This window comes from Saccostrea cucullata, unplaced genomic scaffold (assembly GCF_032062105.1).
Source record: "Saccostrea cucullata isolate Sc308-1 unplaced genomic scaffold, CSIRO_AGI_Scuc_v1 ctg804, whole genome shotgun sequence".
NCBI lineage: Eukaryota > Metazoa > Mollusca > Bivalvia > Ostreida > Ostreidae > Saccostrea > Saccostrea cuccullata.
In genome coordinates this window covers 94,071-121,171 of record NW_026941006.1, presented here as the reverse complement: position 1 = coordinate 121,171, position 27,101 = coordinate 94,071, and the positions used below count along the sequence as shown (strand labels likewise).

The 27,101-nt window shown below is 33.6% G+C and overlaps 1 protein-coding gene across 2 annotated transcripts; it reads left to right on the top strand.

Annotated features, from left to right (window-relative positions):
* LOC134256912 (putative ferric-chelate reductase 1) lies at positions 1-27,101 on the top strand. 2 transcript variants are annotated; one of them, XM_062739590.1, is made up of 19 exons: positions 1-33; positions 10,506-10,723; positions 11,154-11,281; positions 11,767-11,858; positions 12,110-12,353; positions 12,561-12,662; positions 13,829-13,979; positions 14,875-15,014; positions 15,929-16,120; positions 16,682-16,777; positions 17,188-17,342; positions 17,849-17,958; positions 19,747-19,862; positions 20,344-20,430; positions 20,593-20,673; positions 25,006-25,105; positions 25,226-25,375; positions 25,707-25,780; positions 27,012-27,101. In XM_062739590.1, exons 2-19 carry the CDS (start codon positions 10,522-10,524, stop codon positions 27,099-27,101), a joined length of 2,310 nt encoding a protein of 769 aa, XP_062595574.1. In that variant the 5' UTR covers positions 1-33; positions 10,506-10,521. The 2 variants fall into 2 exon arrangements, with proteins under 2 accessions (XP_062595574.1, XP_062595573.1); XM_062739589.1 differs by lacking the exon at positions 1-33 and adding an exon at positions 9,422-9,506.

The window sequence follows — 27,101 nt, the reverse complement described above, 5'->3', positions numbered from 1 at the left end:
AGGGAGGACACTAAACATATAGCCATTTCAAAGGTTGGGAAAAGTTTTAGTAAAGCTATTTTACAAAGTCATTATGATAGAAGTGAAGCAGTATCCACCATATTTCTTTCCTCTGCAACATTTACAAGTCCAAGTAAAAAAGAAGTTGTACCGTTACCGTCTTGTGCTATATGTACTGCAGAAGGACACCGCTTCACTTGTAGGGTATATGGATTTGTAAATTAGCTTTGAATATTTACATGTTATATATACCAGTATATAAAATATAACTAGAGGCACATGTACTGTGAGCAATGAGCTCACTAAATGATGACAACCCCCACCCCCTATATGATTAAAATGGCAAAGTACTTGTTCTGATCTGGTAGACATAAAATAAGTGTCAGATCAATAAGTAAAATTGGTGTTACATAATGGCATTATATGTGTGAAACTATCTCTATATTTAAGTTTTATTCCGTGGTATAGGAGGAGTTGCAGATAAGAGATGGGCACCCTTCAATATTATAGAAAGAAGTGCCATTTCTAGGTTTTCCTCTGGGAAACTCAAAATATGCATCTGATCAAATAGTACCAGTAAATAAATAGTAGATATGGCACTATGTAACAAAGATTCTATGACAGTCTCATTATATTTCATCCAGTGGTAAAAGAGAAGTTGAGGAGTTGCAGATAAGAGACAGGTACCCCAAAGCGCAACAGACAGACGGACGGATGGATGGATGGATGGATGGATGGATGGATAAATGTCCATCCGTCTTTTACACTTTGAGGTACCCATCTCTTACCAGCAACTCCTCTTATACCACTAAATGAAATTTAATGAGACTTTCACAGATTCTTTGTTACATAATGCTAATGTGCACCTAGCTACTATTTTACTCTCTGATCGAAAACATATTTTGGGTTTTCCAAATCAAAACATTGACACTGCCATTTTTCTATAACATTGAAGGGTACCCATCTCTTTTCTGCAACTCCTCCTATGCTACTGAATAAAATTGAATAATACGTTCACAGATTCTTCATTACATAAAGCCATTGTGCACCTCTTATTTTACTTTTTCATCTGACACTTATTCTGGGTCTACCAGAGCAAAACATGAACTTTGTCTGTTTGGCATTATATTCATATGGGAGGCAGGGGGTATCATTCAGTGACCTCAGTTCTCACAGTACCTCTAGTTCATTTAAAATACACAACAAAATTTCTACTTTTCCCAAAAGTATTAAGGACAAAGTTTATTTCTGAAAATGCAAGGACATGTCATCAAATGTGTCTTAAAATTCGTCTTGCCATATTAGATACCTTTCCGAACACACTATTATATCTCCATGTGAAATACTAGAACGATTACAAGTGGTGATATCATATATAGATATTCCAGAAGTTCAAAATATTACTTGAAATCTGTGTGTGTGGACTGTGTGCAGGTCCCTATCAACCCAGGTGATTTCATAAATCAATTTTATTATGAGGTTATGATGAATCTCTGCAGTGGATGATGTCTTCATTATTCTACATTCTTGAATCAAAGTTGTGAACAAAGAGATTAATTAGCTTAATTTACAAGATTGTAAAGTTGCACAGTGGATAAATTATTCCTGACAGGACAGAAATAAAACACATAAAACTGTAAGCTCACAAAATGATAATTAAATAAATATAGATATGAATTGAATTTATATTTATTTATTTTTTTTGTGTTAATGATCTTAACAAAATCTCATATTATAATACCGGTGTCATATAATATATTGAACCCTGCGATATTTTGAACCCAGGTTCAAAATATCGCTGCGAAATATTGAACCCCCCTATAAAATATTGAACCCGGGGTTCAAAATATTATGGCCATAAAATACTGAGTTCCCCCACCCTTTTAATTTAAGAGGGAGGGGGGATTCAAAATATTATAGCCATAGAATATTGAACCCCCCTGTCCTTTTAATTTAAGAGGGAGCGGGTTCAAAATATTATAGCCATAAAATATTGAACCCCCCTGTCCTTTTAATTTAAGAGGGAGGGGGGTTCAAAATATTATAGCCATAAAATATCGAGTCCCCTGCCCTTTTAATTTTACAGGGAGGGGGGTTCAAAATATTATGGCCATAAACTATCGAGTCCCCTGCCCTTTTAATTTAAGAGGGAGGGGGATTCAAAATATTATAGCCATAAAATATCGAACCCCCCTGTCCTTTTAATTTAAGAGGGAGCGGGTTCAAAATATTATAGCCATAAAATATTGAACCCCCCTGTCCTTTTAATTTAAGAGGGAGGGGGGTTCAAAATATTATAGCCATAAAATATCGAGTCCCCTGCCCTTATAATTTTACTGGGAGGGGGGTTCAAAATATTATGGCCATAAAATATCGAGTCCCCTGCCCATTTAATTTTACAGGGAGGGGGGTTCAAAATATTATAGCCATAAAATATCGAACCCCCTGTCCTTTTGATTTAAGAGGGAGGGGGTTCAAAATATTATGGCCATAAAGTATCAAGTTCCCTGCCCATTTAATTTTACAAGGAAGGGGGGTTCAAAATATTATGGCCATAAATATTGAGTCCCCTGCCCTTTTAATTTTACAGGGAGGGGGGTTCAAAATATTATGGCCATAAAATATCGAGTCCCCCTGCCCTTATAATTTTACTGGGAGGAGGGTTCAAAATATTATGGCCATAAAATATCGAGTCCCCTGCCCATTTAATTTTACAGGGAGGGGGGTTCAAAATATTATAGCCATAAAATATCGAACCCCCTGTCCTTTTGATTTAAGAGGGAGGGGGTTCAAAATATTATGGCCATAAAGTATCAAGTTCCCTGCCCATTTAATTTTACAAGGAAGGGGGGTTCAAAATATTATGGCCATAAATATTGAGTCCCCTGCCCTTTTAATTTTACAGGGAGGGGGGTTCAAAATATTATGGCCATAAAATATTGAACCCCCCTGTCCTTTTAATTTAAGAGGGAGGGGGTTCAAAATATTATGGCCATAAAATATCGAGTCCTCTGCCCATTTAATGCCTCAACCAAATTTGTGAATTTCATGGCCAATGTGTCAGAGGTTTTGCGATTCGGTGTAAGGAGGAAGGGGGTGGGGGGGGCTCTTTTGATTATGTAGTGAAAAATACATTAATTCTTTGAAAGTCTTGTCCTTTGCTACTTATTATGTCTATGATCCAAGTTTATATGTTTATGAGGAAGAAAGGTGCATCTAGCAAAATAGTTAATTTCATGCCCCCTGGGTCAAGGATATCAAAGAGCGGAGGGTGGGGGTGGGGGGTTACATAGTCTGAAAATAAATTAATGCTTTGAAATCTGCTCTTTGGCATTAATCAACCATTTATGATGAAATAAAATCTATGATAAAATTTCCAAAATATTTAAATATGTGGCTCCAGGGTCAGTGCTTCCTTTGGGGTGGGGTGCACAACTAGTTATAAAGTGGAAGTGAATTTTCTCTTTGTTACTCTGATCTGCCTCTTGGTATTAAGTAAATAAAGTAAGCATGCTAAATTTATAATTATGATAAGCAATGGTGCCTCTTTCAAAATTGTGAATTTCATGGCCTCTGGTTAAAACACAAACCAAATTCAATTGTTGGAAAGTTGTTACGTGATACTCAGGTGACCTATAAAGCCCGTGGGCCTCTTGTTGATAAAATAAAAAAAATTGTATGTCAAAAAAAGTTTCATAGTTTTATATTAAAACTCAGAATTGGAAAAAATAATGTTATTAAAAAACAACAGTCAAAATTTTAAAATCATTTTTAAAAAATATACATATACACAAGAGAAAAAACTAATTAATAAACGTTTAGAATTTATAATTTCTATTGCTGTTTAATTACAATTTTGGAGCATAAAAATTACATTTCTTTAGATTGCATATTTTAGAAAATCTTTATGGACTTATAGCTCTGTTACAACGCACTTTGAAAAATTACGCACTTTGAAAAAATTTTTCAAAGTGCGTTAATTTTTGGGACCAGGTTAACGCACTTTGAAAAATTTTTTCAAAGTGCGTTGAATTTGGGACAAAATCAACGCACTTTGAAAAAATTTTTTCAAAGTGCGTTAAGACTGTACATCATAATTTTACACCATGTAAACATTTAACGCACTTTGAAAAAATTTTCATGAAACAAAAGGAATTAGACTTATATTTTAGAAATAGACAACAGTATTATCCCCTCGCAACGTATGATGGGATATAGTGATGAACTTTCAAGAATCGCCATATTTCGAAATAATCATAAATATGATAACATGTATCTAATATCTTTTCTCATGTTTTACGCAAATAAATAAAGCATATATAAATTAATAAAATACAATTATTTAGTTTTAAATAGCTTTAAAATTGGTGAAAATAAGCATTTTTTTTTAGTGTTTTGTCTATAAACATATGCCCCCCCCCCCCCCCGGTGAAACACAAAAAGCTTTGGTATAAATTTGTAAAATAACAGTCCATATTACCTGTAAATAAGGAATTTTTGTTTCGCGGGGGGGGGGGGGGGGGGAGATGTTTTAAAAATATTTTCAGTTTTCCGTTGATTTCTATAGTGAAAAACACAAGTTTTGCCAAAATTATAGAGTTATCTCTCTTTGGTATCCCAAATAAGTAAAGTTTTATGAAAATTCATATGAATATCTATAAAAATTTTGAGAATCATTCCAATATGTTAACTTTTGAGAATTGACTTAGAGATAGGCGGAAGAATAATACTATCCTTCGTAGTTCTTTACGCCCTTGAATCTTGACCTTTTGACCCCAAATTCAAAAGGGTCTTCCTAAGGCCACAAGGATTCTGTTATGTTAAATTTCATTGCAAAAGCTCAAAGGGTTGTCGAGATATCGTGTGGAAACGAAAGCGTTACAGAAAGACGGATGGACGGACAGCTAGACGGACGGACGGACAGATAGACCCAAATTAATATCCCCCACTTTTCAAGCAGGGGACAAAAAGTATCAAATCAGGTTCAAATGATAATTTATCATACCTGAGATTTGTCGGAATATTGACTAAGCCATGCAGAATTTTTTTTCAAAGTGCGTTAATATGGTCGATATTAACGCACTTTGAAAATTTTTTTTTTTTTCAAAGTGCGTTAACCTGGTCCCAAAAATTAACGCACTTTGAAAAATTTTTTCAAAGTGCGTAATTTTTTCAAAGTGCGTTGCCACATAGCTCTTATTTTCTTTTTTCAGAAAAAGTTGCACTAATTAAGATTTAAAAAAACTCTGAATCTTTTTTATTTAATGGTCATATTGCCACTACAGAAATTTTAACTAGAATACATATACTATATGCTGATATAGAATTTGTGAAAAATATGTTATGGGTAGTCCGAAAAAAATTAAATTTAATAGTCATTATTTTTTTAATTCACCCACATACAATAAATTGCTAAAAAAAAAAAAAGATAATAGAATTCCTATTTCTAAATATTTTATGGCCATAATATTTTGAATCCCCCTCTCTGTAAAATTAAATGGACAGGGGGACTCAATATTTTATGGCCATAATATTTTGAACCACATCCCTCTTAAATTAAAAGGACAGGGGGGTTCAATATTTTATGGCCATAATATTTTGAACCCCCTCTCTTTAAAATTAAATGGACAGGGGGACTCGATATTTTATGGCCATAATATTTTGAACCACATCCCTCTTAAATTAAAAGGACAGGGGGGTTCAATATTTTATGGCCATAATATTTTGAACCCCCCTCCCTCTTAAATTTAAAGGGCAGGGGGACTCAATATTTTATGGCCATAATATTTTGAACCCCCTCCCAGTAAAATTAAATGGAAGGGGGACTCAATATTTTATGGCCATAATATTTTGAACCCCATCCCTCCTAAATTAAAAGGACAGGGGGGTTCAATATTTTATGGCCATAATATTTTGAACCCCCTCTCTTTAAAATTAAAAGGGCAGGGGGACTCGATATTTTATGGCCATAATATTTTGAACCCCCCTCCCAGTAAAATTAAATGGGCAGGGGGGCTCGATATTTTATGGCCATAATATTTTAAAACCCCCTCTCTGTAGAATTAAAAGGGCAGGGGACTCAAGATTTTATGGCCATAATATTTTGAACCCCCCTCCCAGTACTAAATATCACTGCTATTGACACTTAGGTGTAAACACATCTCCCCTTTGCAGGTCAAGAGGAATAACTCCTATTTCTTTTGAGGATAGATTGTTATATTAATATTTTTCAATATTATTCAAACTTTAACTTTTTAAGGTAGTCTGGCCTCAGGTTCTGAAAACCAAGTGTTGAATAATTGAAAATATTCATAAACATATTTCTGATTTCTCAAAGTAATGTATATGTTACAGTAAATATGTGAAATCAGGAATTTCACGTATTTCCTAAACTGTTCAGTAAATACATGTATTTACTGGCTGTTTTAGGAAATACATGTAATTACTAAATTGCTAGGAAATTCGTGTATTTACTAAAAATTTTAGACCACTTTACGCGTTTTTACTGAACTTGCCAGGATGACTATACACATAAAATATTCAAGGAGTGTACAAATACTAGGTTTCTTTTTAGAATTGCACTCTGTAAGTCTTTTTGTAAAGAGCTGACACTCGTCATAAGTTAATTTGTGTGCACTTTCTATTTAAAATTCCCTTTAAGGAGGAATTCGTTAAACTAAGGTTTTGTCATTAAGATATTGACAATAGTTTCATTATATGATATGCTTTTCAGGAAATTTTTTGGGCATTTTTCCAGAGACAATATAAACTAAGAATTGTTTGATCTGAAATTCAGGTGCTTCAGGGTTTTAAATTTCCTGTTAGTAAATGCATAGTAGCATACTATGAGTTTGTAATATGTGTGAGAAAAAAGTTCGTAAGCAATTTAAGTTTCTTAAATTAAAAAACTAGGAGAAAAAATATGAATACCTTTTCATTTATTTGATAAAGTACCATTTAGTTTGAGTATCCCTTGAAAAAGAAAATAACCGATTTAAGAAAATAAAAGTAGCACATTTATTTGTATCTTATTTTTTAGTGTCATTTTGACCAAATACTTTATAAACACTCTCATACATTCACATATTTAAAACTTGCATGTCAGTAGGGGCATCCTTTTTAACCATGACACATATAATGGATGATTTTATCTGTAAGTTTATTAAAATATTTACAAACTAGAGGTACTGTGAACAATGAGCTCACTAAATGATACCCCCCCGCCTCCCATATGGTTATAATGGCAAAGTCCATGTTTTGCTGTGGCCAGGAAACCCAAAATATGTGTCGGATCAAAAAGTAGAATAGGAGGTGCACAATGGCAATATGTAATAAAGATTCTGTGAAAGTTTCATTAAATTTCCCTCAGTGGTATAAGAGGAGTTGCGGATAAGAGATAGGTATCCCAAAGCGTAACAGACAGATGGACAGCTAGACGGACAGACGGACATATCGATTACAGTATACCCTCCCACTTTTCAAGCGGGGTGTATAATAAAGTATTTCATTTTAGTAAATACATAAACAAATTGAAAATATCTTTATATGATTCTTCTTGACATGTTTTATAAGAATATTATATTATTCATTCATTACATGTAAAAGTTTAAAAACTATTTCATACATTTCTCTGAAAAAAATGCATGATAAAGAATAAAATAAATCAGAACTAATATCGGTCTGTAAAGGCTTAAACCAAATTTTAAAAGGTAAGTCGTAAGCATCATTAAATACATGCAAATCTGGTTGTAGTATTCCTCTTTATACCCCCTGCTTGAAAAGCGGGAGGGTATATAGTAATCGTTATGTCCGTCCGTCTGTCTGTTACGCTTTGTTGTACCCATCTCTTATCTGCAACTCCACTTATACTGCTGAATGACATTTGATGAGACTTTCACAGAATCTTTGTTACATAGTGCCATTGTGCACCTTTCTACCTTTTGATTGGACACATATTTTGGGTTTTCCAGAGCGAAACTTTGACACTGCCATTCTTTTTTTATAGTATTGAAGGGTACCCATCTCTTATCCGCAACTCCTCCTATACCACTGGACAAAATTTAATGATACTTTCACAGATTCTTTTTTACATTTAATATGTCATTTTGCACCTCCTATTTTACTTTTCGATCTGACACTTATTTCGAATCTCCAAGAGCAAAACAGGCACATTGTCATTATTATCATATGGGAGGCGGGGGATATCACTTAGTGAGCTAATTGCTCACAGTACCTCTAGTTTATGTTAATATTTATTTCAGAAATCAACATTAGACAGAAATATGTGACCTACAAATATCTACTTTTTATAAGTCTGTTTCTAAGACATTCATAGAACATTGAATCACACTAAGATGCATAAAATGAAAATTGTTGCATATAAAGATTTCAAGCTTCATCAGGGACATTGGCAAGTGCATGTATTTTACATTGGGGAGGAAATTGGATTGAAAAGGGGGAAGGGGGGGTTGCAACTAACCTTTTTGTGATAAAAACTAAGAGTTTCTGCCAAAAATTTTGAAATTTGCCTTCAAGTCAATAGCATAGAGGTATATTCTGATTAAAAAAGAACAATAAAAATTTCATAACAACAGAATGTTTCATGTACTAAGTTACATGTGCAATAAATAAAACAAAACTGTACATTTTTAAAAGCTTTATGTAGGAAGTAGTTTTATCAATTTATTATAACCCGGCCCTGCTTGAAAAGCGGGAGGGTATATAGTAATCGGTATGTCCGTCCGTCCGTCTGTTACGCCTTTGGGGTACCCATCTCCTATCCGCAACTCCTCTCATACCACTGAAAGAAATTTAATGAAACTTTCACAGAATCTTTAATAATTGTTGCCATTGTGCAACCCCTATTTTACTTTTTTGATCTGACATATATTTTGGATTTTCCAGAGCAAAACATGGACACTGCCATTATATTCATATGGGAAGCGGGGGGTATCATTTAGTGAGCTCATTGCTCACAGTACCCTTATTTTTTTGGGAAAACAGCATAGAGAGAACTATGAAGGGTTTATGATGAGGTAAAAATTAGAATATACATAAAATTATCATTTTTTATTATTGTATAACATGAGCTCGGGGACCGTTTACACATTTTAAAATCAAAAACAATGAGTTTTTCTTTCATTTGTTCATTATTAAAATGTTGAAGTTTAATCATTATTATTTTTATGTCCTTTAAAAAGAGTTTTTTAATAATGAATGCAGTATTTATTAATAACAAATTTTTTTCAATTTGTAAATTAGTCCTTTCGTGAAAAAGATAATATGAAAATTTTGGAGAGACTGTCATATGAAAGTCAGTTTAAAGTTAATCATTTAAATTCTCCAAAGAAAATCTTTGAACTGTAACAGTATAACGTTCTATTTTTAGAATTGTCAATTTCTTTAAAAGGCCATTGATCATTCAGGGTTATATACAAGTATACATGTTATAAAACACTGAACACAAGGCATTATTATTTCTTTTAATTGGAGTACTAAACACTTTGGTAAGATCCTGTTATACATTGAATCTTTCTACTTTTAAATATTTATCTTTACATTTACAGATCATCTTATATTACTTAGAGATTCATTACTCGTAAAGAATATTCCCTTAAATTTATATAAGATTTAATATGTCCCAAGCAGTGTTAGCTTCATATATATTGATTAAATCTAGTTTATCATGGACTTTAAACATTGTATGGGATACTGTTTATAATAAGCATTTACTTATTAAAGGCAGAGGTCAGGGAATTGATTATTGGAACATTCCAAAAAAGTGTTGCATCTTTTCAGGCTTAGACCGATATCTTTATATATATTGACACGAAAAGACCACAATACATGTATGCATATGTAAGGCAGTAGAATTTTCCTTGGTGTCCTAAGATTTGTAGATATAACTTAATGCAGTCCTCTTTTTATATGAATGATAAAATTTATAATATTTTTCTCTCAAATTTGTGGAATAAAAAGTTTTCCTTTTAAAAATATGGGGATTTATTTTAATTGATTTGAATTTTTAAATTTTAAACATAAAGTAATTGATGTTGACTCAAGGTGTAGCTGAAATGTTTACATTTTATTCTTACTTCTGTCAAAGCTAAACTGAGTTCAATCTTTACAATGAATCTTTACAAAGTAAATGGATCTACATATAAATCTCAGTTCATTTTCTATTTCCTGTTATGTCACATAATGCAACATCATTGTAATGAGCTCTTGATGATATTAAAGTAAACCTTTAATATGTCCTATCTTTATGTGTTTTCTGCCTTCATGATTTAAATCCCTAGTCTTGTGTCTAGTACAATTGCCAGGTGAATCAGAGCATGGGAAAAATCCAATACACAAAATCCAATGCTACTGAGATAGAGCACTTTCATAGAAAGCAAAACAATTTGAATTTTCGTTTCATCTTACATGGAATTTACGAATATATGATTGTGATTATAATGAAATTACAAATGTGTATGATATTATTTCCTAATTTCTGTGTTTAGCACCAGGATTTTAGCGATGTTTGGGAACGCTCTACTGAGTCTATTGATCGCTGATGTCCTGTGGCAATGCCTGGCATACCCGTCAGGCTCACCCGGCTGTAAACAAGATGAGGCTCCCAAAAAAGATTACGATTTCGTCCCATTTCACTCGGGACCAGTAAACGACGAGAACCTTCCTTATTATGTGAATTCTACGAAATCTGGAAAAGAATGGACAGGTTTGACAATTCTACATATTAAAGATACCATTGTATAGATATTTATATTATCAATATTGAACTATGCATGGCTAATTAACATGTATAGTGATGGGGTTGTCCTCTCACTGTCAGTCTGTCATGTTTTGGTACCCTATGAATAAAACTGTATGATACTTACTCAGAATCATTATTGCATAATTTCACTGACTACATGCACCCTCTACTTTATGTTTTAAATGGGCAGATACAGTGTATTTGGGCTTTCCCATGGCAATTAAAAGATAGGCTGCCATTATACTCATATGGGACTTCTTGTATCATTTTGTGAGCTCATTTAAGATCAGTTACTCCAATTTATCTCTTAAAATTGTACACTTAGGAATTAACACAAAAATGAAATCATGTACATTAGGATGAGATTTTTCAAGGTTATTTTTGTTTTACACAGTGGTGATTTGGGCTTGGAATAGTTACTTTAAAGGATTCCTCCTACGAGTTATGCCAATGAATCCCTCTGAAACAGTAACAGGAAGTTACATCACAATGCCTAGCAACACACGGAGCTGTTCAGATACAGTAGGTACTTAACACAAACAGATACTGTAGGAGGGAATAAAGAAAAGGCAGCATTGAAAGTTCTTTAATGATAACACTTAGTGAAAATATCACAAGTGCATGCCCATTTAGAACAAAATGATGAAACATTTTTCACGTACCTCTGAAAATGTTGACAGTGACACCTTTTAACATTTGAAAGAAATGATTGTACAAACAAGTACAGCTTTAATGTTCTTTTTTGGCAAAATTATCTTTCGCACATTTTCAAATTAAGATTTTTTATCGAATTAAGACTTTCAGAAGAAAAAGAAAATGTTTTTTTTCATGAATTAATTGCTGGTAGTAGACAAATGTTAGTTGAAAGGAAATGTGATAATCTATTGATTATTTGCTAACAAAATAAAGGTATATAAATTATTAAAAGGAAACCAAAAAAGTTATTTGACAGTGTTGATGATCTTCCTCTATATGATTTGAACAAATTCTTTTGAAATGTTTTACAGGATGCCACACACAGTAATGCTAATACCAATCACCTAGCATTGACCTTTGTATGGAAACAGAGTAGTGAAATGTCGGGGGATGTGTATTTCAAGTAATTGTATAATTATTTTGAGGTCAACTAATTTGATATAGACCCAGACAACATAATATATATTCTTTGATGATATGCAATATGCAATTTTGTAAAAAAAAAAATTAGCTAATATAAATTTAATTAAAGAAGGCAATGTTATCTGGCTCATTTTAGAATAAGAAATTGTTTTATGATTGAAGAAGTCTGAAATTAAATTGTTTAATATAATAAAGGACATTTTATTAAACATCAAATCGTATTCCTTACAGAGCTACTATTGTTCATAGTAAAACCACAAACTACAAAATAACCACTTCTCTGCCTAAGTTCTCGGTCGTGCGAGATCCAGAATGTGGATCCTCTAAAGAATGCCTGTCTGACTGCCACGGTGGTACCTGTACCTACCAAGTCAGCTGGCAAAAAAATGGAAATCTCATCAGGTTTGAATTTCTACAGGACTTTGGAGCCGGCAATAAATATCAAGCTTTAGGATTATCAGACGATCAAAAAATGGTAAGTACAATAGAATAATTTAGAAAACAGGTGAAAATCTTTCAGATGTCTTTGCAAAAAAAAAAGTTCATAAGAAGATATATGACTTAATTATAATCATGATACAATAATGATATTTCAATGCAAGGTTTCACTTGTGCAAATTTTTTTTTAATTGATGGTATATTGTGAGCTTCAGATTTGATTAATGTAATGTTTTTTCTTCAGGGTAATGACAGTGTAATGGTTTGTAAGGCCTATGGAGGAAAGGTGGAAATTGAGCAAGGATACAACATCCCCAGTATGTTTAAGTTTAGACCAATCACCGACGTAAGTTTACTCCTATTCATCTTCATAACATGAAACCTTCTCAGTCATATAGCCTTACAAGTAATTGGCTGGAAAGTTGTTTCCATAACAAAGAATGGGTTATGTGAAAATTGTAAACGACTATTTTTGATGGACTAATATTTGTTAACAGTGTTCAGTTGAAACAATGCAAATGAAACTTCAGATCCAAAAATACTATTTAGGCCTTAAAACAAAGTTACAAAATTAAGTGAAAACTTTCTGAGTTTCTGTTTGACCCATTGACATAGAGATCCTGATTTTTATGCCCGCCATGAATATGGCTGGGGCATATAGTGTTTCTCATGTCTGTCTTCCATTCTTCCATCCTTCCGTTCTTCTGTCCTTCTGTCTGTCCTTTCATCACACTTTGTGTTTAGCTCAGTTCAAAGCTCAATTTCAAAGAAACTATACAAGATCTTTTTATCAAACTTCATATGCTGATACATATTGATGAGAGCTATGCAGCTGCATCAACATTTTTTTTTACCTTACCTTTCATTTGACCTTAACTTCATTTATTTTAAATTAGTTTTTAGCTCAGTTTTTAATAGAACATTCAAAATATTTTTATCAAACTTCTTATGCCGATACATATATATGAGAACTATTCAACAGCATGCATAAAAAATGTTTGACCTTGAACTTTCCTGTGACCTTCACCTCACTTTTCTTAAATTTTCATTTTGCTTAGTTTTAAACAAACCATTTAAGATTTTTTTATGTAAGCTTATGCACTTATACATTATTATGTAAATATTTATCATCTATATCCAACTTTTTAAATTTCAATTTTACAGAAATTTTTTAAAGATATTCTGATCAAATTTCATTCGCTAATACAAATTTTCATGTTGCATTACTAATATACCCATGCATTTTGCGTTTTAAACAAACTATTTAAGATTTTTTTATGTAAGCATGCACTTATACATAATTTTGTGAATTCCTATATCCAACTTTTTAGGACATATTCCTTGTTTTTTTATACCCTTGAGATTTATGTCATATGGACATATTTCTAATTTATTTATTAGATTTTACCTTAAAAAAACCTTTGAAATACATAAGGTGTTAATTCAAACACCTATAGATAATCTTGTAAAGCTGAATGTGTATGTATTCATAAATGAGAATTTTCCTTTCAGCCAAACGACACAGAAATCAGTGTTATAGAAACATCCCAGATAGACAATGTGATCAGGTGTGTGGTTGAGCGGACCATTAACAGTACGAATCCAGAGGTCTTCAGCTTATCTCAGCCCTGGTACGTCCTACATTCCATGGGAGCTGTTATAGGTAGGTATAAACTTAACACTGCTCCAGAAACGCAATGCAGAATGTGTTATGAATAAATCAATTTTATATCAAACGTCTGTGGCATATTTTCCTATTAAGGTAAATGTTCTTAGGATATGACAACAGAGCTTCGTTAGGCAGATAACCAAATCCATATATCCATTATCACTCAAAAAGTTGCTGAAAAATTGTGTTGCAAAATGACAACAGATTCAAAAGGCCATTCATAAATACTAGGCTATATTTTGATCATAAAGTTCTATTTAATTAAAATTATTTTGATTCTTTTATTAATGCAAATAGAGAAATATTGAAAATTATTATAAAATTATATAGACATTTTATCATAGCTCCTTGCAATTTACACAGTATTAACAGATGGCTATGTTAGAAACCTAATTTTGATGGTGATACCATCTACAACTTTTAAAATCTAATACATTGTCCCCAGAAAATGAATACTACTATAGAATAACCAAAACCACACTAAGCTTCAGATCATTGTTAATTTTACAAAGTAAAAATACCCATAAACTAAAAACAAAAGTTATGTTTCTACCACATTAAAATTAAGATCAAAACAAAAGATCAAATTCAATGCATTAACGGATCAATATTTATAAAACTATAGCCACTAACTAAAAATAACTGATGTTTGCATGCTCAAGACATATTGCTGCACAGGGTCTCAAAACTTAAAATTGGTTATAAACAAATTGTCTTTAAGGTCAGGTGAATCGGAACTGTATTCAGCATATGCTAGGGAAAAAGGTCATTATCTGAACTTACTGACTATTTTCAAATACTAACAACTTGATAGATAATTTTTAGTTCAAGATCCTCAGGATAAACAGTTGTTTATAATTTTATTGTATATAAACTTATTTCATTTCAGATGGCAATGTTAGCTATCATTACACCACAAAAACAGCCTCCCCCAGTGAAGTAAACTTCTTGTCAGTGGGGACTGTACACACAACAGCTGTGTCTTCAACTACGACGACACTCAAAGCTACCACTACACTACAGACCACGGTATAGGTCATTTTGTTTGACATATACAGTAAAACTTGATTATTACAAAGTCACTGGGACCTGTGAAATTGCTTTGCTATATCCGTAATTTGTTATATCCGTATAAGGAATTTAATTGCTAAATTTATACAGCTGGGAATCAAAAAAAAACTTGGCTATATCCGTGAAAGCTCAATTTGGTGTACGTATTAAACGAGTTTTACTGTGTAAAAGGGTTACTGATTTCAAGGACTTTTAATTAATAAAATGAGTTGTGAAAAGTCAAACATCCTTAGGTAGATAAAGAGCTTATTTTCCTGTAAAATATTTGAATATAAAAAGTAGAGCAATGCAGGGTTTGATAACTTTACAGGTCTTTTAATTTTCTATAGAAAAATATATCATTTTGTAAAAAATTAATTTTTAGTTCTCAGGCCTTAAATTTGAAAACTTAAAAAAATTATATAAAATGTAAAACTTTGAATAAATTGTTATTTCAAGCATTTTATAAAAAGTTAATTCACGAATTATCTGACACTCAGGATCAATGTGAACATCTTTCTGCAAGAAGCATTTAAAGGGGCATAACTCAATTTTCTTTTTCAACATTGAAAAAATTTAAGTTCTTTCCATTTTCATATTTATAAGTAAAACTGATAAATCCAGAGATGTGGTGGTGCTTGAGAAACTTTTTATAGATTAATAGTTAATTGCTTTTATTATAAAAAATGTGAAAACCTATCAACTACTGTGTCAAAAGGTGTTACATCCTTATTCAAGATTCCTGAGTTAATATAATTAACCATACAGTTTTTATTCATTGATTTAAACCATTCAACAACTATTGAAATCTCACTTCCATTATAGACTCTTTTTCTATCATTTTTTCTAAAATTTAAATATTAACTAAAAATATTTTTCTCTGTAAAATTCAGACTTCTGCATCTAACATTTCCCCTGACCCAGAATGTGGGACCACCAAAGGTTGTCTGGAAAGTTGTAGTGGAACCAGATGCACTTATATGATAACTTGGCAAAAGCGAAATGACTTAGTAAGATTTGAAATGATGCAAATGTCACTGGGAAACCAATATCAAGCCATTGGACTTTCAAGTGATGCCAAAATGGTAAGTCAAATATGAAATTGAAAATGTGGCCAACCACAATTATTGGGATAATCATGTTTGATCTTACATTTAACTTTAATATCAGTTATTCTGGTAAAAATGCAGAGAAACAGACTATCTATTCTAGGCAGGGTTATGTTGAACAGGCTGCATATTATTATACCCTATGTGGTATAAATTCTAGGCAGGGTTATGTTGAATGAAATTTGATAAAACTTTTAGGCTGCATATTTTTTTTTTGTATGGAAAATAATTTGCCATTGAATCAAATGCTTATACATAGGTTTATTTTGGAAAATAATTCTTGAATAGCTTATACATAGGAGTGTTTGTTAAATAACACTGGTTTTTGTTGAAATGAATTTCCCTATAGATTATACATTTTTATGCCCCCATTTAAAGAAGGGAGGGCATTTTGCTGTCAGTCGGTTGGTCTGTCTGTCTGTCTGTTGGTCCTCCATTGGTTTCTGTTTCTTGTTAGGTTGTGTGTAGGTGGTACTCCATGTACTTACAAATGGTTGCTCTGTTTTACTTATAAATACCTTTGTATGTATTCAACAGGGTGGTGACAGTGTGATGTCATGTAAAGTAAACAGTGGAATGGTGTCATTTGAGCTGGGATATACCACTGGGACATCATATTTAGCTCTTCCAAGTGTATGTTTTATAAATATTATTGGGCAAACCACTTGATCAGCTATCCTCTGTTATCAGCAAACCCATAATTTAAATTTTCTGAAATGAAGCTGAAATTTTAAAAGATTTACTTCTTTTCAGGTCTTTATTTAATTATCAGAAGCAACCAAAAACTTATTTTAATTGGGATGAAATTCACCTTAAGGATTAAAGAAATAATTCCTGCCTTGGTGGATATACTTTGAAAATTGAAAGATTCTGTCCTATTCCAAAGGATAAGGTTGTTATTTGCCAACTAAATTTCAAGACTGGGGGGTATATTCTCCAACTTTTTTGACTACAACAAGGCAGTCCTTAATTATATATTATAGATTTTTATAAAAAAAAATGTTCCATTATTCTTAAGATTGTCTAAATACATGTACTTGTAGTTGGCAGGGAGTGGCGTGAGAGTCCTAGAGACCTCGCAGACAGCAGGCAGGGTGAGGTGTGTGGTGGAGCGGACTCTGGACAGTATCAACCCCAAGGTGTTCAGTCTGACACAGAAGTGGTATTTACTCAGATCCACCGGACCTCTGGCAGGTGAGTTGTGTGTCACAGGGTTCACAGGTGGGTGAAAGTCAATCAATATATCGGGTCTCAATAGCTCAGTGGTTAGAGCGCTGGCACGGTACATCAGAGGCCCTGGGTTTGAGTCCGGTTGCGACTTGACTTTTTACCATCTGTGACGTGTATGGTGGAAATGTACTGATATTTAGAATGAGTAAAGGAATGACAATTGAATGATTTTAACAACTCATATGCTGTATGTTCAAAGTATTGCTAAAGCTAGGTTGCAATCCAGATTGTAGATCATCTAATTTAGATTGCATGATTAGAGCATTTTATTGATGTCCAAAAAATAATGATTAGCAGAAAGTGATTTAATTTTAATTAAGGTAGTCCACTTAGCTGTTTCACTAAAATTTTTAGTAATTGTGATATCAAAATTATGAATTAAGCTTACCCTTGGGAGGGGAGGGGGGTTTGTAATTGAATTTGAGAATGATATACATGTATTTGGACTTAAATTTCCACTTCTGTTGTAGGTAGCACTGTAACAAAACATAGTACAAAGTCTGCCAGCAGTTCCCCTGTAGATTTCCTATCAACTTCACTTGTGACAGAGGAACAGCCAGATAATCTCATGGTCAAAATTCATGGTAATGGATTCAAGTCATTGACACTTGTATATGCACATCTTTTGAATATTTGATCTTTCATTTTGATACATATATGATCTATGTTTTTAAAGGTTTATGATTTTTAGTTCACCTCGACGAAGTCGAGATGAGCTTATGCTATACCCCCGGCGTTGGCGTCGGCGTTAAGCACACCCAAGGAACTATTATTTGGACCAAACTATATATGCATAATTCCAGACTGTGATATCTGACCTACATTTTGTAGATGAGTGACCAGGTTAAAGTTTTTGGAGCAGGTTAAAGTTTTTGGAGCAGGTCCATTCCCAAGTTAAGCCCTACCTGTGGTTTGCATGGATGATGCATCTAGGGATGTTACCAGACTTGCTTCTGATGTGTTGTGTGTTAAAGTTTTAGGAGCAGGTCCATTCCACAGGAACTATCAGCCCTATTTGGACCAAACTTGCATGGATGATGCATCTAGGGATGGACACTACCAGACTTGCTTTGGATGCTGGATCTGACTACATTTTCATTCCCACTTAACTATGTTTTTGCATGGATGATGTATCTAGGGATGTACACTACCAGACTTTTGCTGGATCTGATTTATTCCCAAAAAAATCCCTATTTGGACCAAACTTGCATGGATGATGCATCTAGGGATGGATTTGCTTCAGATGCTTTATCTACATTTTCATTCCCAAATAACTTTAAGCCTCTACCTGAACCAAACTTGCATTGGTGATGTTTCTAGGGATGGACACAACCAGACTAGCTTCGGATGCTGGATCTGACCTACATTTTCATTCCCAAGTATCTATAAGCCCTTTTTGGACCAAACTTGCATGGATGATGCATCTAGGGATGGACACTACCAGACTTTTTTCTGACCTACTTTTTCATTCCCAATAAATCTTGCGTGGAATTATTGTAAACTTTGCTTAATCTGACCTACATTTTCATTCCCAAGTAACTATAAGCCCTAGCTAAACCAAACTTGCATGGATGATGTATCTAGGGATGGACACAATCAGACTTGCTTCGGATGCTGGATCTGACCTATATTTTCCATACAAGAGACCAGGTTAAAGTTTTGGAAACAGATCAATTCAAATGAACTTGAAGTCCTTGATATCTGCAGTATTAACAGTTATGAATATTTGTTTACACTATACATGATTTTCATACTACACGTGTAGAAATGTGTATATGCCATGTAAGGGGTTAAACACAACTTGCAAGAATATTGTTGTTTGGATGAATACTAAATATTATAAGAAAATATGATGTGAGATTTGCATAACTGAAACTGATAACATTCGTCGAGGTGAGCTTCGTAATCTTTGATTACCTATGTTTATATTCAGTAAGTTGTGCGTTTTATATCCTGAGCATTTCCATGCAACCACAAACCCATTGGAGATTCTTTTTCTTATTTTTTACATTGATTATAAAAAAAAAAATTATTTAATCCTTTTAAATTTTTTATTTGACTTTATTACTTTATTTAGAACCCATTGTGACATCAGATTTGTTGATGTATAATATGTTTTATATCCCTATCTGTTGAAGCTACATTTTTTCCCTAATAAATAATTGTTGTTTATAATAAAACTCTTTTAATACCAACACAGATATTCATGGATATAGTGAAGTTATCTTGAATCCCCAGAAGGCCCAGATTTATAAAGTTAACAAATTCCCTATATGGATATAACAAATTATGGATATAGCGAAGTAATTTCATAGGGTCCCAGTGACTTTGTATAATTGAGTTTTACTGTAATTTCATTATTTCACATTCAGGATCCTTCATGATAATTGCCTGGGTGATGTTCTCAAGCATTGGAATTGTCACAGCCAGGTTCTTTAAGAATGGATGGGAAGGAACTACTTTAATGGGACAAAAAGTCTGGTTCCAGGTAAGGAAAGCATGTATTTCAGTTTCAAAGTTAATGATTTCATGATGTCAGATATAAAATGAAGAAAAAAAATCTATCCACTCTTATACACCTCTTTGAAAAGAGGGGGGGGGGGTTATACTGTTTTACCCTTGTGTATATTTCTGTATGTCCACCTGTCTGCCTGTTACATATTTTGGTCGCAGTTTTCTAAGCAACTACTCATTGCAGATGCTTGAAATTTAAGCACAATTGTTGTTTAAGCATGCCATATAGTGGGATTTATTTTTATACACATCCGATGTCAACTTCCAGCCAGTCCATGCACATCTCTCCACACTATATGTAATAATTTCTCAGCAGCCACTTATTGCAGATGCTTGAAAAGAGCAAGGTTCACTCAGGGCATATTTTTTTTTACATGCTTGTACATTAAAATTGTTACATCACTTAACCTCTATTAGAATTGTAAATGAATCTATGTGTTTTATATTATTTCCAGATTCATCGGACATGTATGGTTTTAGTCTTTACTTTCACTGTGTCAGCCTTTGTTGTGATATTTGTGGATGTTGGGGGATATAGAGAGGTTTGTATCATTTAATACCCCCCCCCCCACACACACGCTTTAAAATAATTCAAAAATAAGCCAATGAAGCCAGCATTGACTTCAAAATTCTATTAATAATTGAATGGGTCAAAACATTTCAAAATGGGGAATATTTACATTGTAACTTTTTTTTATTTACAGGTTGTGGTAGAGGAATCAAAAGGTTATCTGAGATACCACCCAATACTGGGCATCATTGTCACTTCACTAACTGTTATAAATGTAAGGTACCACCCAATACTGGGCATTATTGTCACTTCACTAACTGTTATCAATGTAAATATATTGCAATACAATGACAAAAAATATCGTATCCAATACGATTTTGTAATATCGATATATTGGCATCTATTGGAAATCACTTCACTAACTGTTATAAATGTAAGGTTGTTTTGTGGGACCACTTAAATGAAATCCAATACTGGGCATCATTGTCACATTCACTAACTGTTATAAATGTAAGGTATAAATGTAAGGTACTCAATACTGGGCATTATTGTCACTTCACTAACTGTTGTCAATGTAAGGTACCACCCAATACTGGGCATCATTGTCACTTCACTAAATGTTATCAATGTAAGGTACCACCCTATACTGGGCATCATTGTCACTTCACTAACTGTTATCAATGTAAGGTACCACCCAATACTGGGCATCATTGTCACTTCACTAACTGTTATAAATGTAAGGTACCACCCGATACTGGGCATCATTGTCACTTCACTAACTGTTATAAATGTAAGGTACAGCCCAATACTGGGCAACATTGTCACTTCACTAACTGTTATAAATGTAAGGTACCACTCAATACTGGGCATTATTGTCACTTCACTAACTGTTATAAATGTAAGGTACAGCCCAATACTGGGCATCATTGTCACTTCACTAACTGTTATAAATGTAAGGTACCACCCAATACTGGGCATCATTGTCACTTCACTAACTGTTATAAATGTAAGGTACAGCCAAATACTGGGCATCATTGTCACTTCACTAACTGTTATAAATGTAAGGTACCACCCTATACTGGGCATCATTGTCACTTCACTAACTGTTATAATGTAAGGTACCACCCTATACTGGGCATTATTGTCACTTCACTAACTGTTATCAATGTAAGGTAGCACCCGATACTGGGCATCATTGTCACTTCACTAACTGTTATAAATGTAAGGTACCACCCAATACTGGGCATCATTGTCACTTCACTAACTGTTATAAATGTAAGGTACCACTCAATACTGGGCATTATTGTCACTTCACTAACTGTTATCAATGTAAGGTACCACCCAATACTGGGCATCATTGTCACTTCACTAACTGTTATCAATGTAAGGTACCACCCAATACTGGGCATCATTGTCACTTCACTAACTGTTATCAATGTAAGGTACCACCCAATACTGGGCATCATTGTCACTTCACTAACTGTTATAAATGTAAGGTACCACCCAATACTGGGCATCATTGTCACTTCACTAACTGTTATAAATGTAAGGTACCACCCAATACTGGGCATCATTGTCACTTCACTAACTGTTATAAATGTAAGGTACCACCCAATACTGGGCATTATTGTCACTTCACTAACTGTTATAAATGTAAGGTACCACCCAATACTGGGCATTATTGTCACTTCACTAACTGTTATCAATGTAAGGTACCACCCAATACTGGGCATCATTGTCACTTCACTAACTGTTATAAATGTAAGGTACCACCCAATACTGGGCATCATTGTCACTTCACTAACTGTTATAAATGTAAGGTACAGCCCAATACTGGGCATCATTGTCACTTCACTAACTGTTATAAATGTAAGGTACCACCCAATACTGGGCATTATTGTCACTTCACTAACTGTTATAAATGTAAGGTACCACCCAATACTGGGCATCATTGTCACTTCACTAACTGTTATCAATGTAAGGTACCACTCAATACTGGGCATCATTGTCACTTCACCAACTGTTATCAATGTAAGGTACCACCCAATACTGGGCATCATTGTCACTTCACTAACTGTTATAAATGTAAGGTACCACCCAATACTGGGCATCATTGTCACTTCACTAACTGTTATAAATGTAAGGTACCACCCAATACTGGGCATCATTGTCACTTCACTAACTGTTATAAATGTAAGGTACCACCCAATACTGGGCATCATTGTCACTTCACTAACTGTTATCAATGTAAGGTACCACCCAATACTGGGCATCATTGTCACTTCACCAACTGTAATCAATGTAAGGCACCACCCAATACTGGGCATCATTGTCACTTCACCAACTATTATATATGTAAGGCACCACCCAATACTGGGCATTATTGTCATTTCACTAACTGTTATAAATGTAAGGTATCACCCAATACTGGGCATTATTGTCACTTCACTAACTGTTATAATGTAAGGTACCACCCTATACTGGGCATTATTGTCACTTCACTAACTGTTATAAATGTAAGGTACCACCCAATACTGGGCATCATTGTCACTTCACTAACTGTTATAAATGTAAGGTACCACCCAATACTGGGCATTATTGTCACTTCACTAACTGTTATAAATGTAAGGTACCACCCAATACTGGGCATTATTGTCACTTCACTAACTGTTATAAATGTAAGGTACCACCCAATACTGGGCATCATTGTCACTTCACTAACTGTTATAAATGTAAGGTACCACCCAATACTGGGCATCATTGTCACTTCACTAACTGTTATCAATGTAAGGTACCACCCAATACTGGGCATTATTGTCACTTCACTAACTGTTATAAATGTAAGGTACCACCTTATACTGGGCATTATTGTCACTTCACTAACTGTTATAAATGTAAGGTACCACCCAATACTGGGCATCATTGTCACTTCACTAACTGTTATAAATGTAAATACTGGGCATTATTGTCACTTCACTAACTGTTATCAATGTAAGGTACCACCCAATACTGGGCATTATTGTCACTTCACTAACTGTTATAAATGTAAGGTACCACCCAATACTGGGCATTATTGTCACTTCACTAACTGTTATAAATGTAAGGTACCACCCAATACTGGGCATCATTGTCACTTCACTAACTGTTATAAATGTAAGGTACCACTCAATACTGGGCATTATTGTCACTTCACTAACTGTTATCAATGTAAGGTACCACCTTATACTGGGCATCATTGTCACATCACTAACTGTTATAAATGTAAGGTACCACCTTATACTGGGCAACATTGTCACATCACTAACTGTTATAATGTAAGGTACCACCCTATACTGGGCATCATTGTCACTTCACTAACTGTTATAAATGTAAGGTACCACCCTATACTGGGCATCATTGTCACTTCACTAACTGTTATAAATGTAAGGTACCACCCAATACTGGGCATTATTGTCACTTCACTAACTGTTATCAATGTAAGGTACCACCCAATACTGGGCATCATTGTCACTTCACTAACTGTTATAAATGTAAGGTACCACCCAATACTGGGCATCATTGTCACTTCACTAACTGTTATAAATGTAAGGTACCACCCAATACTGGGCATTATTGTCACTTCACTAACTGTTATAAATGTAAGGTACCACCCAATACTGGGCATTATTGTCACTTCACTAACTGTTATAAATGTAAGGTACCACCCAATACTGGGCATCATTGTCACTTCACCAACTGTTATAAATGTAAGGTACCACCCAATACTGGGCATTATTGTCACTTCACTAACTGTTATCAATGTAAGGTACCACCCTATACTGGGCATCATTGTCACTTCACTAACTGTTATAAATGTAAGGTACCACCCAATACTGGGCATCATTGTCACTTCACTAACTGTTATCAATGTAAGGTACCACCCTATACTGGGCATCATTGTCACTTCACTAACTGTTATAAATGTAAGGTACCACCCTATACTGGGCATCATTGTCACTTCACTAACTGTTATAAATGTAAGGTACCACCCAATACTGGGCATTATTGTCACTTCACTAACTGTTATCAATGTAAGGTACCACCCAATACTGGGCATCATTGTCACTTCACTAACTGTTATAAATGTAAGGTACCACCCTATACTGGGCATCCTTGTCTCTTCACTAACTATTATCAGTGTAAGGTGTTATAGTAAGGTACCACCCAATACTGGGCATCATTGTCACTTCACTAACTGTTATAAATGTAAGTTACCACCTAATACTGGGCAACATTGTCACTTCACTAACTGTTATAAATGTAAGTTACCACCTAATACTGGGCAACATTGTCACTTCACTAACTGTTATAAATGTAAGGTACCACCTTATACTGGGCATCATTTTCACCACACACTGTTACAAATGTTAGGTACCACCCTATACTGGGCATCATTGTCACCACTCTGTTATCAATGTTGGATACCACCTTTTCTTGCCATCAATGTCACCATGCTAAGAGTTATCAATATACAAGAAGATATTACAACAAAGAAGCGCAAAGAAACAAAATCTCCAACTGTTTTTGAAACGAGTACTAGTAATTGGGAATATGGTATTTATTTCAGCCAATAATGTCGCTGTTCAGATGTGCACCCACGGATAGGAGGCGACCGATATTTTACATAGCCCACTTTACAGTTGGTACTGTTGCACATATTTTAGCTGGTGAGCAATAATTTAAATAAATTTTACAAATTCACGTTCAATATTAGTACAAATAAAAATTTCATTTACACCACACCTAATTAGAGACATATAATAATCAACTTTTAATCATAATTTCAGCAATCACAGTTTTATTTGGAATGAATATAGACAGGGCCAGTCTCCCAGCGGAGGCTTCATACATCATGTACGCTTATATAGCAGTCTTTGTTATCATAGAGATATCACTGGAGCTGCTAAAACTCTGTCAGACACAATCTGATGATGCTAGTAAGTGAGGGCTACCTTCAAAATAGTGAATCTTGATTATATATATTTGTTGTGTAGACAAGAACAAAGACTGAATCTTGCTTCTAACAGTAACTAAATAAAAATATTTTGAAGTTAGATTTATTGAGTCAAGTGAAGAATAGTAAATAACTGATCAGTAAAAGACCAAAATGGAATTCTAATATTGGATAATGAGATACAGTGTATGTCTGAAAAATCCAAATAATGAATGCATTGTATATCTTGACAATTGCTACTAAAATCATTTAAAGTAATTTTATTTCAACATGAAGCTTCCATTTATTACAGTTTATTAATTTCTTAAATCTAGGTAGCCATGTTGCCATAGAAATGAAATACATTGCTGACAAAGATGAAAAAAGCATCAAATTTGAAGAAAATCCAGTAAGTAAAAACATTACAAACAAAGAGGTTTCATAGATATGTTAACTTGCGTAAGGCTTAAGAAAATATGAGTGCTTTATTTAACTTAATATATATTGACCCACAGTTCACCAGCTGCCCCTACTCTTGATTCCAAGTCCATATATTGAACTATACTTTTGTTCTATAGTACAGGTTTTATATAGTTCAATCAATGAAATGTGAGTCTTAGACACTGAAGATTCATCTTTGAAGTGTTTCAAAGAGTACACTTGGTTATGCATAAATTATCCCACCTTTCCAACTATCGTTGATGTCCATGTCATACTCTACTAGACAGTACATGATTTCTTATATTTCCATTTCACTGTGAAATGATAAAGATGTAGTCTAATTAATTAGTATAATTAGTATACATTACATGAAGCCTCCCATGTCAATTTCAAAAGTCACTGCCCACTTATGTCAAACACAAAGACAGCTGCTTGAGATTTACAAGCAAATTAGGCCTCCTTAGATCCTGACCTATGGCTTTGCAAAATTTCCCTTCTGGTAGAATTATCAAGAAATCAACTAAACTACCCTTTAAAGAGTTATCACAGAAGAAATAAATGGAATTGGAAATATTACAAAATAAGATATGTTCAAGTCAAGTAAAAAAAATATGTACTTCATGTGTATTTCATTTCCAAATGGTTATTAATACATGTATAAGAAAGTTTTTTTTAAATATAAATCTATACAATTGGGAAAAAAAATGAAGGGCAAAAAATATCTTTAGTTTTTTTTTTGGCCAAAATTATAAAATCTTGACACAATTTTTTGGTGAAGCTGATTTCTTTTTCCCCCCTCTCTCTTGGCAAAATATCAACAACCTCTAACTTTTTCTGCACTTAAATATCATTATATGAGATGTTATCTGTATTCAACTTATTCAACTTAAACTTATGTTTTTCCAAACATTTTATTAATTTTTTTAACGTTAAAAAACTTCAGACTCCTGTTCACACTCTAAATTTAATTTTGTGGACTTTTTTCTTATTAAAAGTTTCACTTTTTGAAACTATTCATTGCTTAGTTCAAGAAGTATTTTATTCATAATAATAGAAAACGTATACAGTATGAATATATGGATTGAATAGCGGGCAAATATCAGGCCTATATTACTTCTCTCCAAACTATGAGTTACTTAAAAGATGTGGCATTATATCAATATTATAAAAGATATTAACGATATTTTTTTTTGTTACAGGTGATACGAAAGGAAATATTTCTGTATTTTCACATTTTCCTTATGGTTGGATTTTGTTCTTCCTTGGTTGTACTTTTGATAATGTCCTAG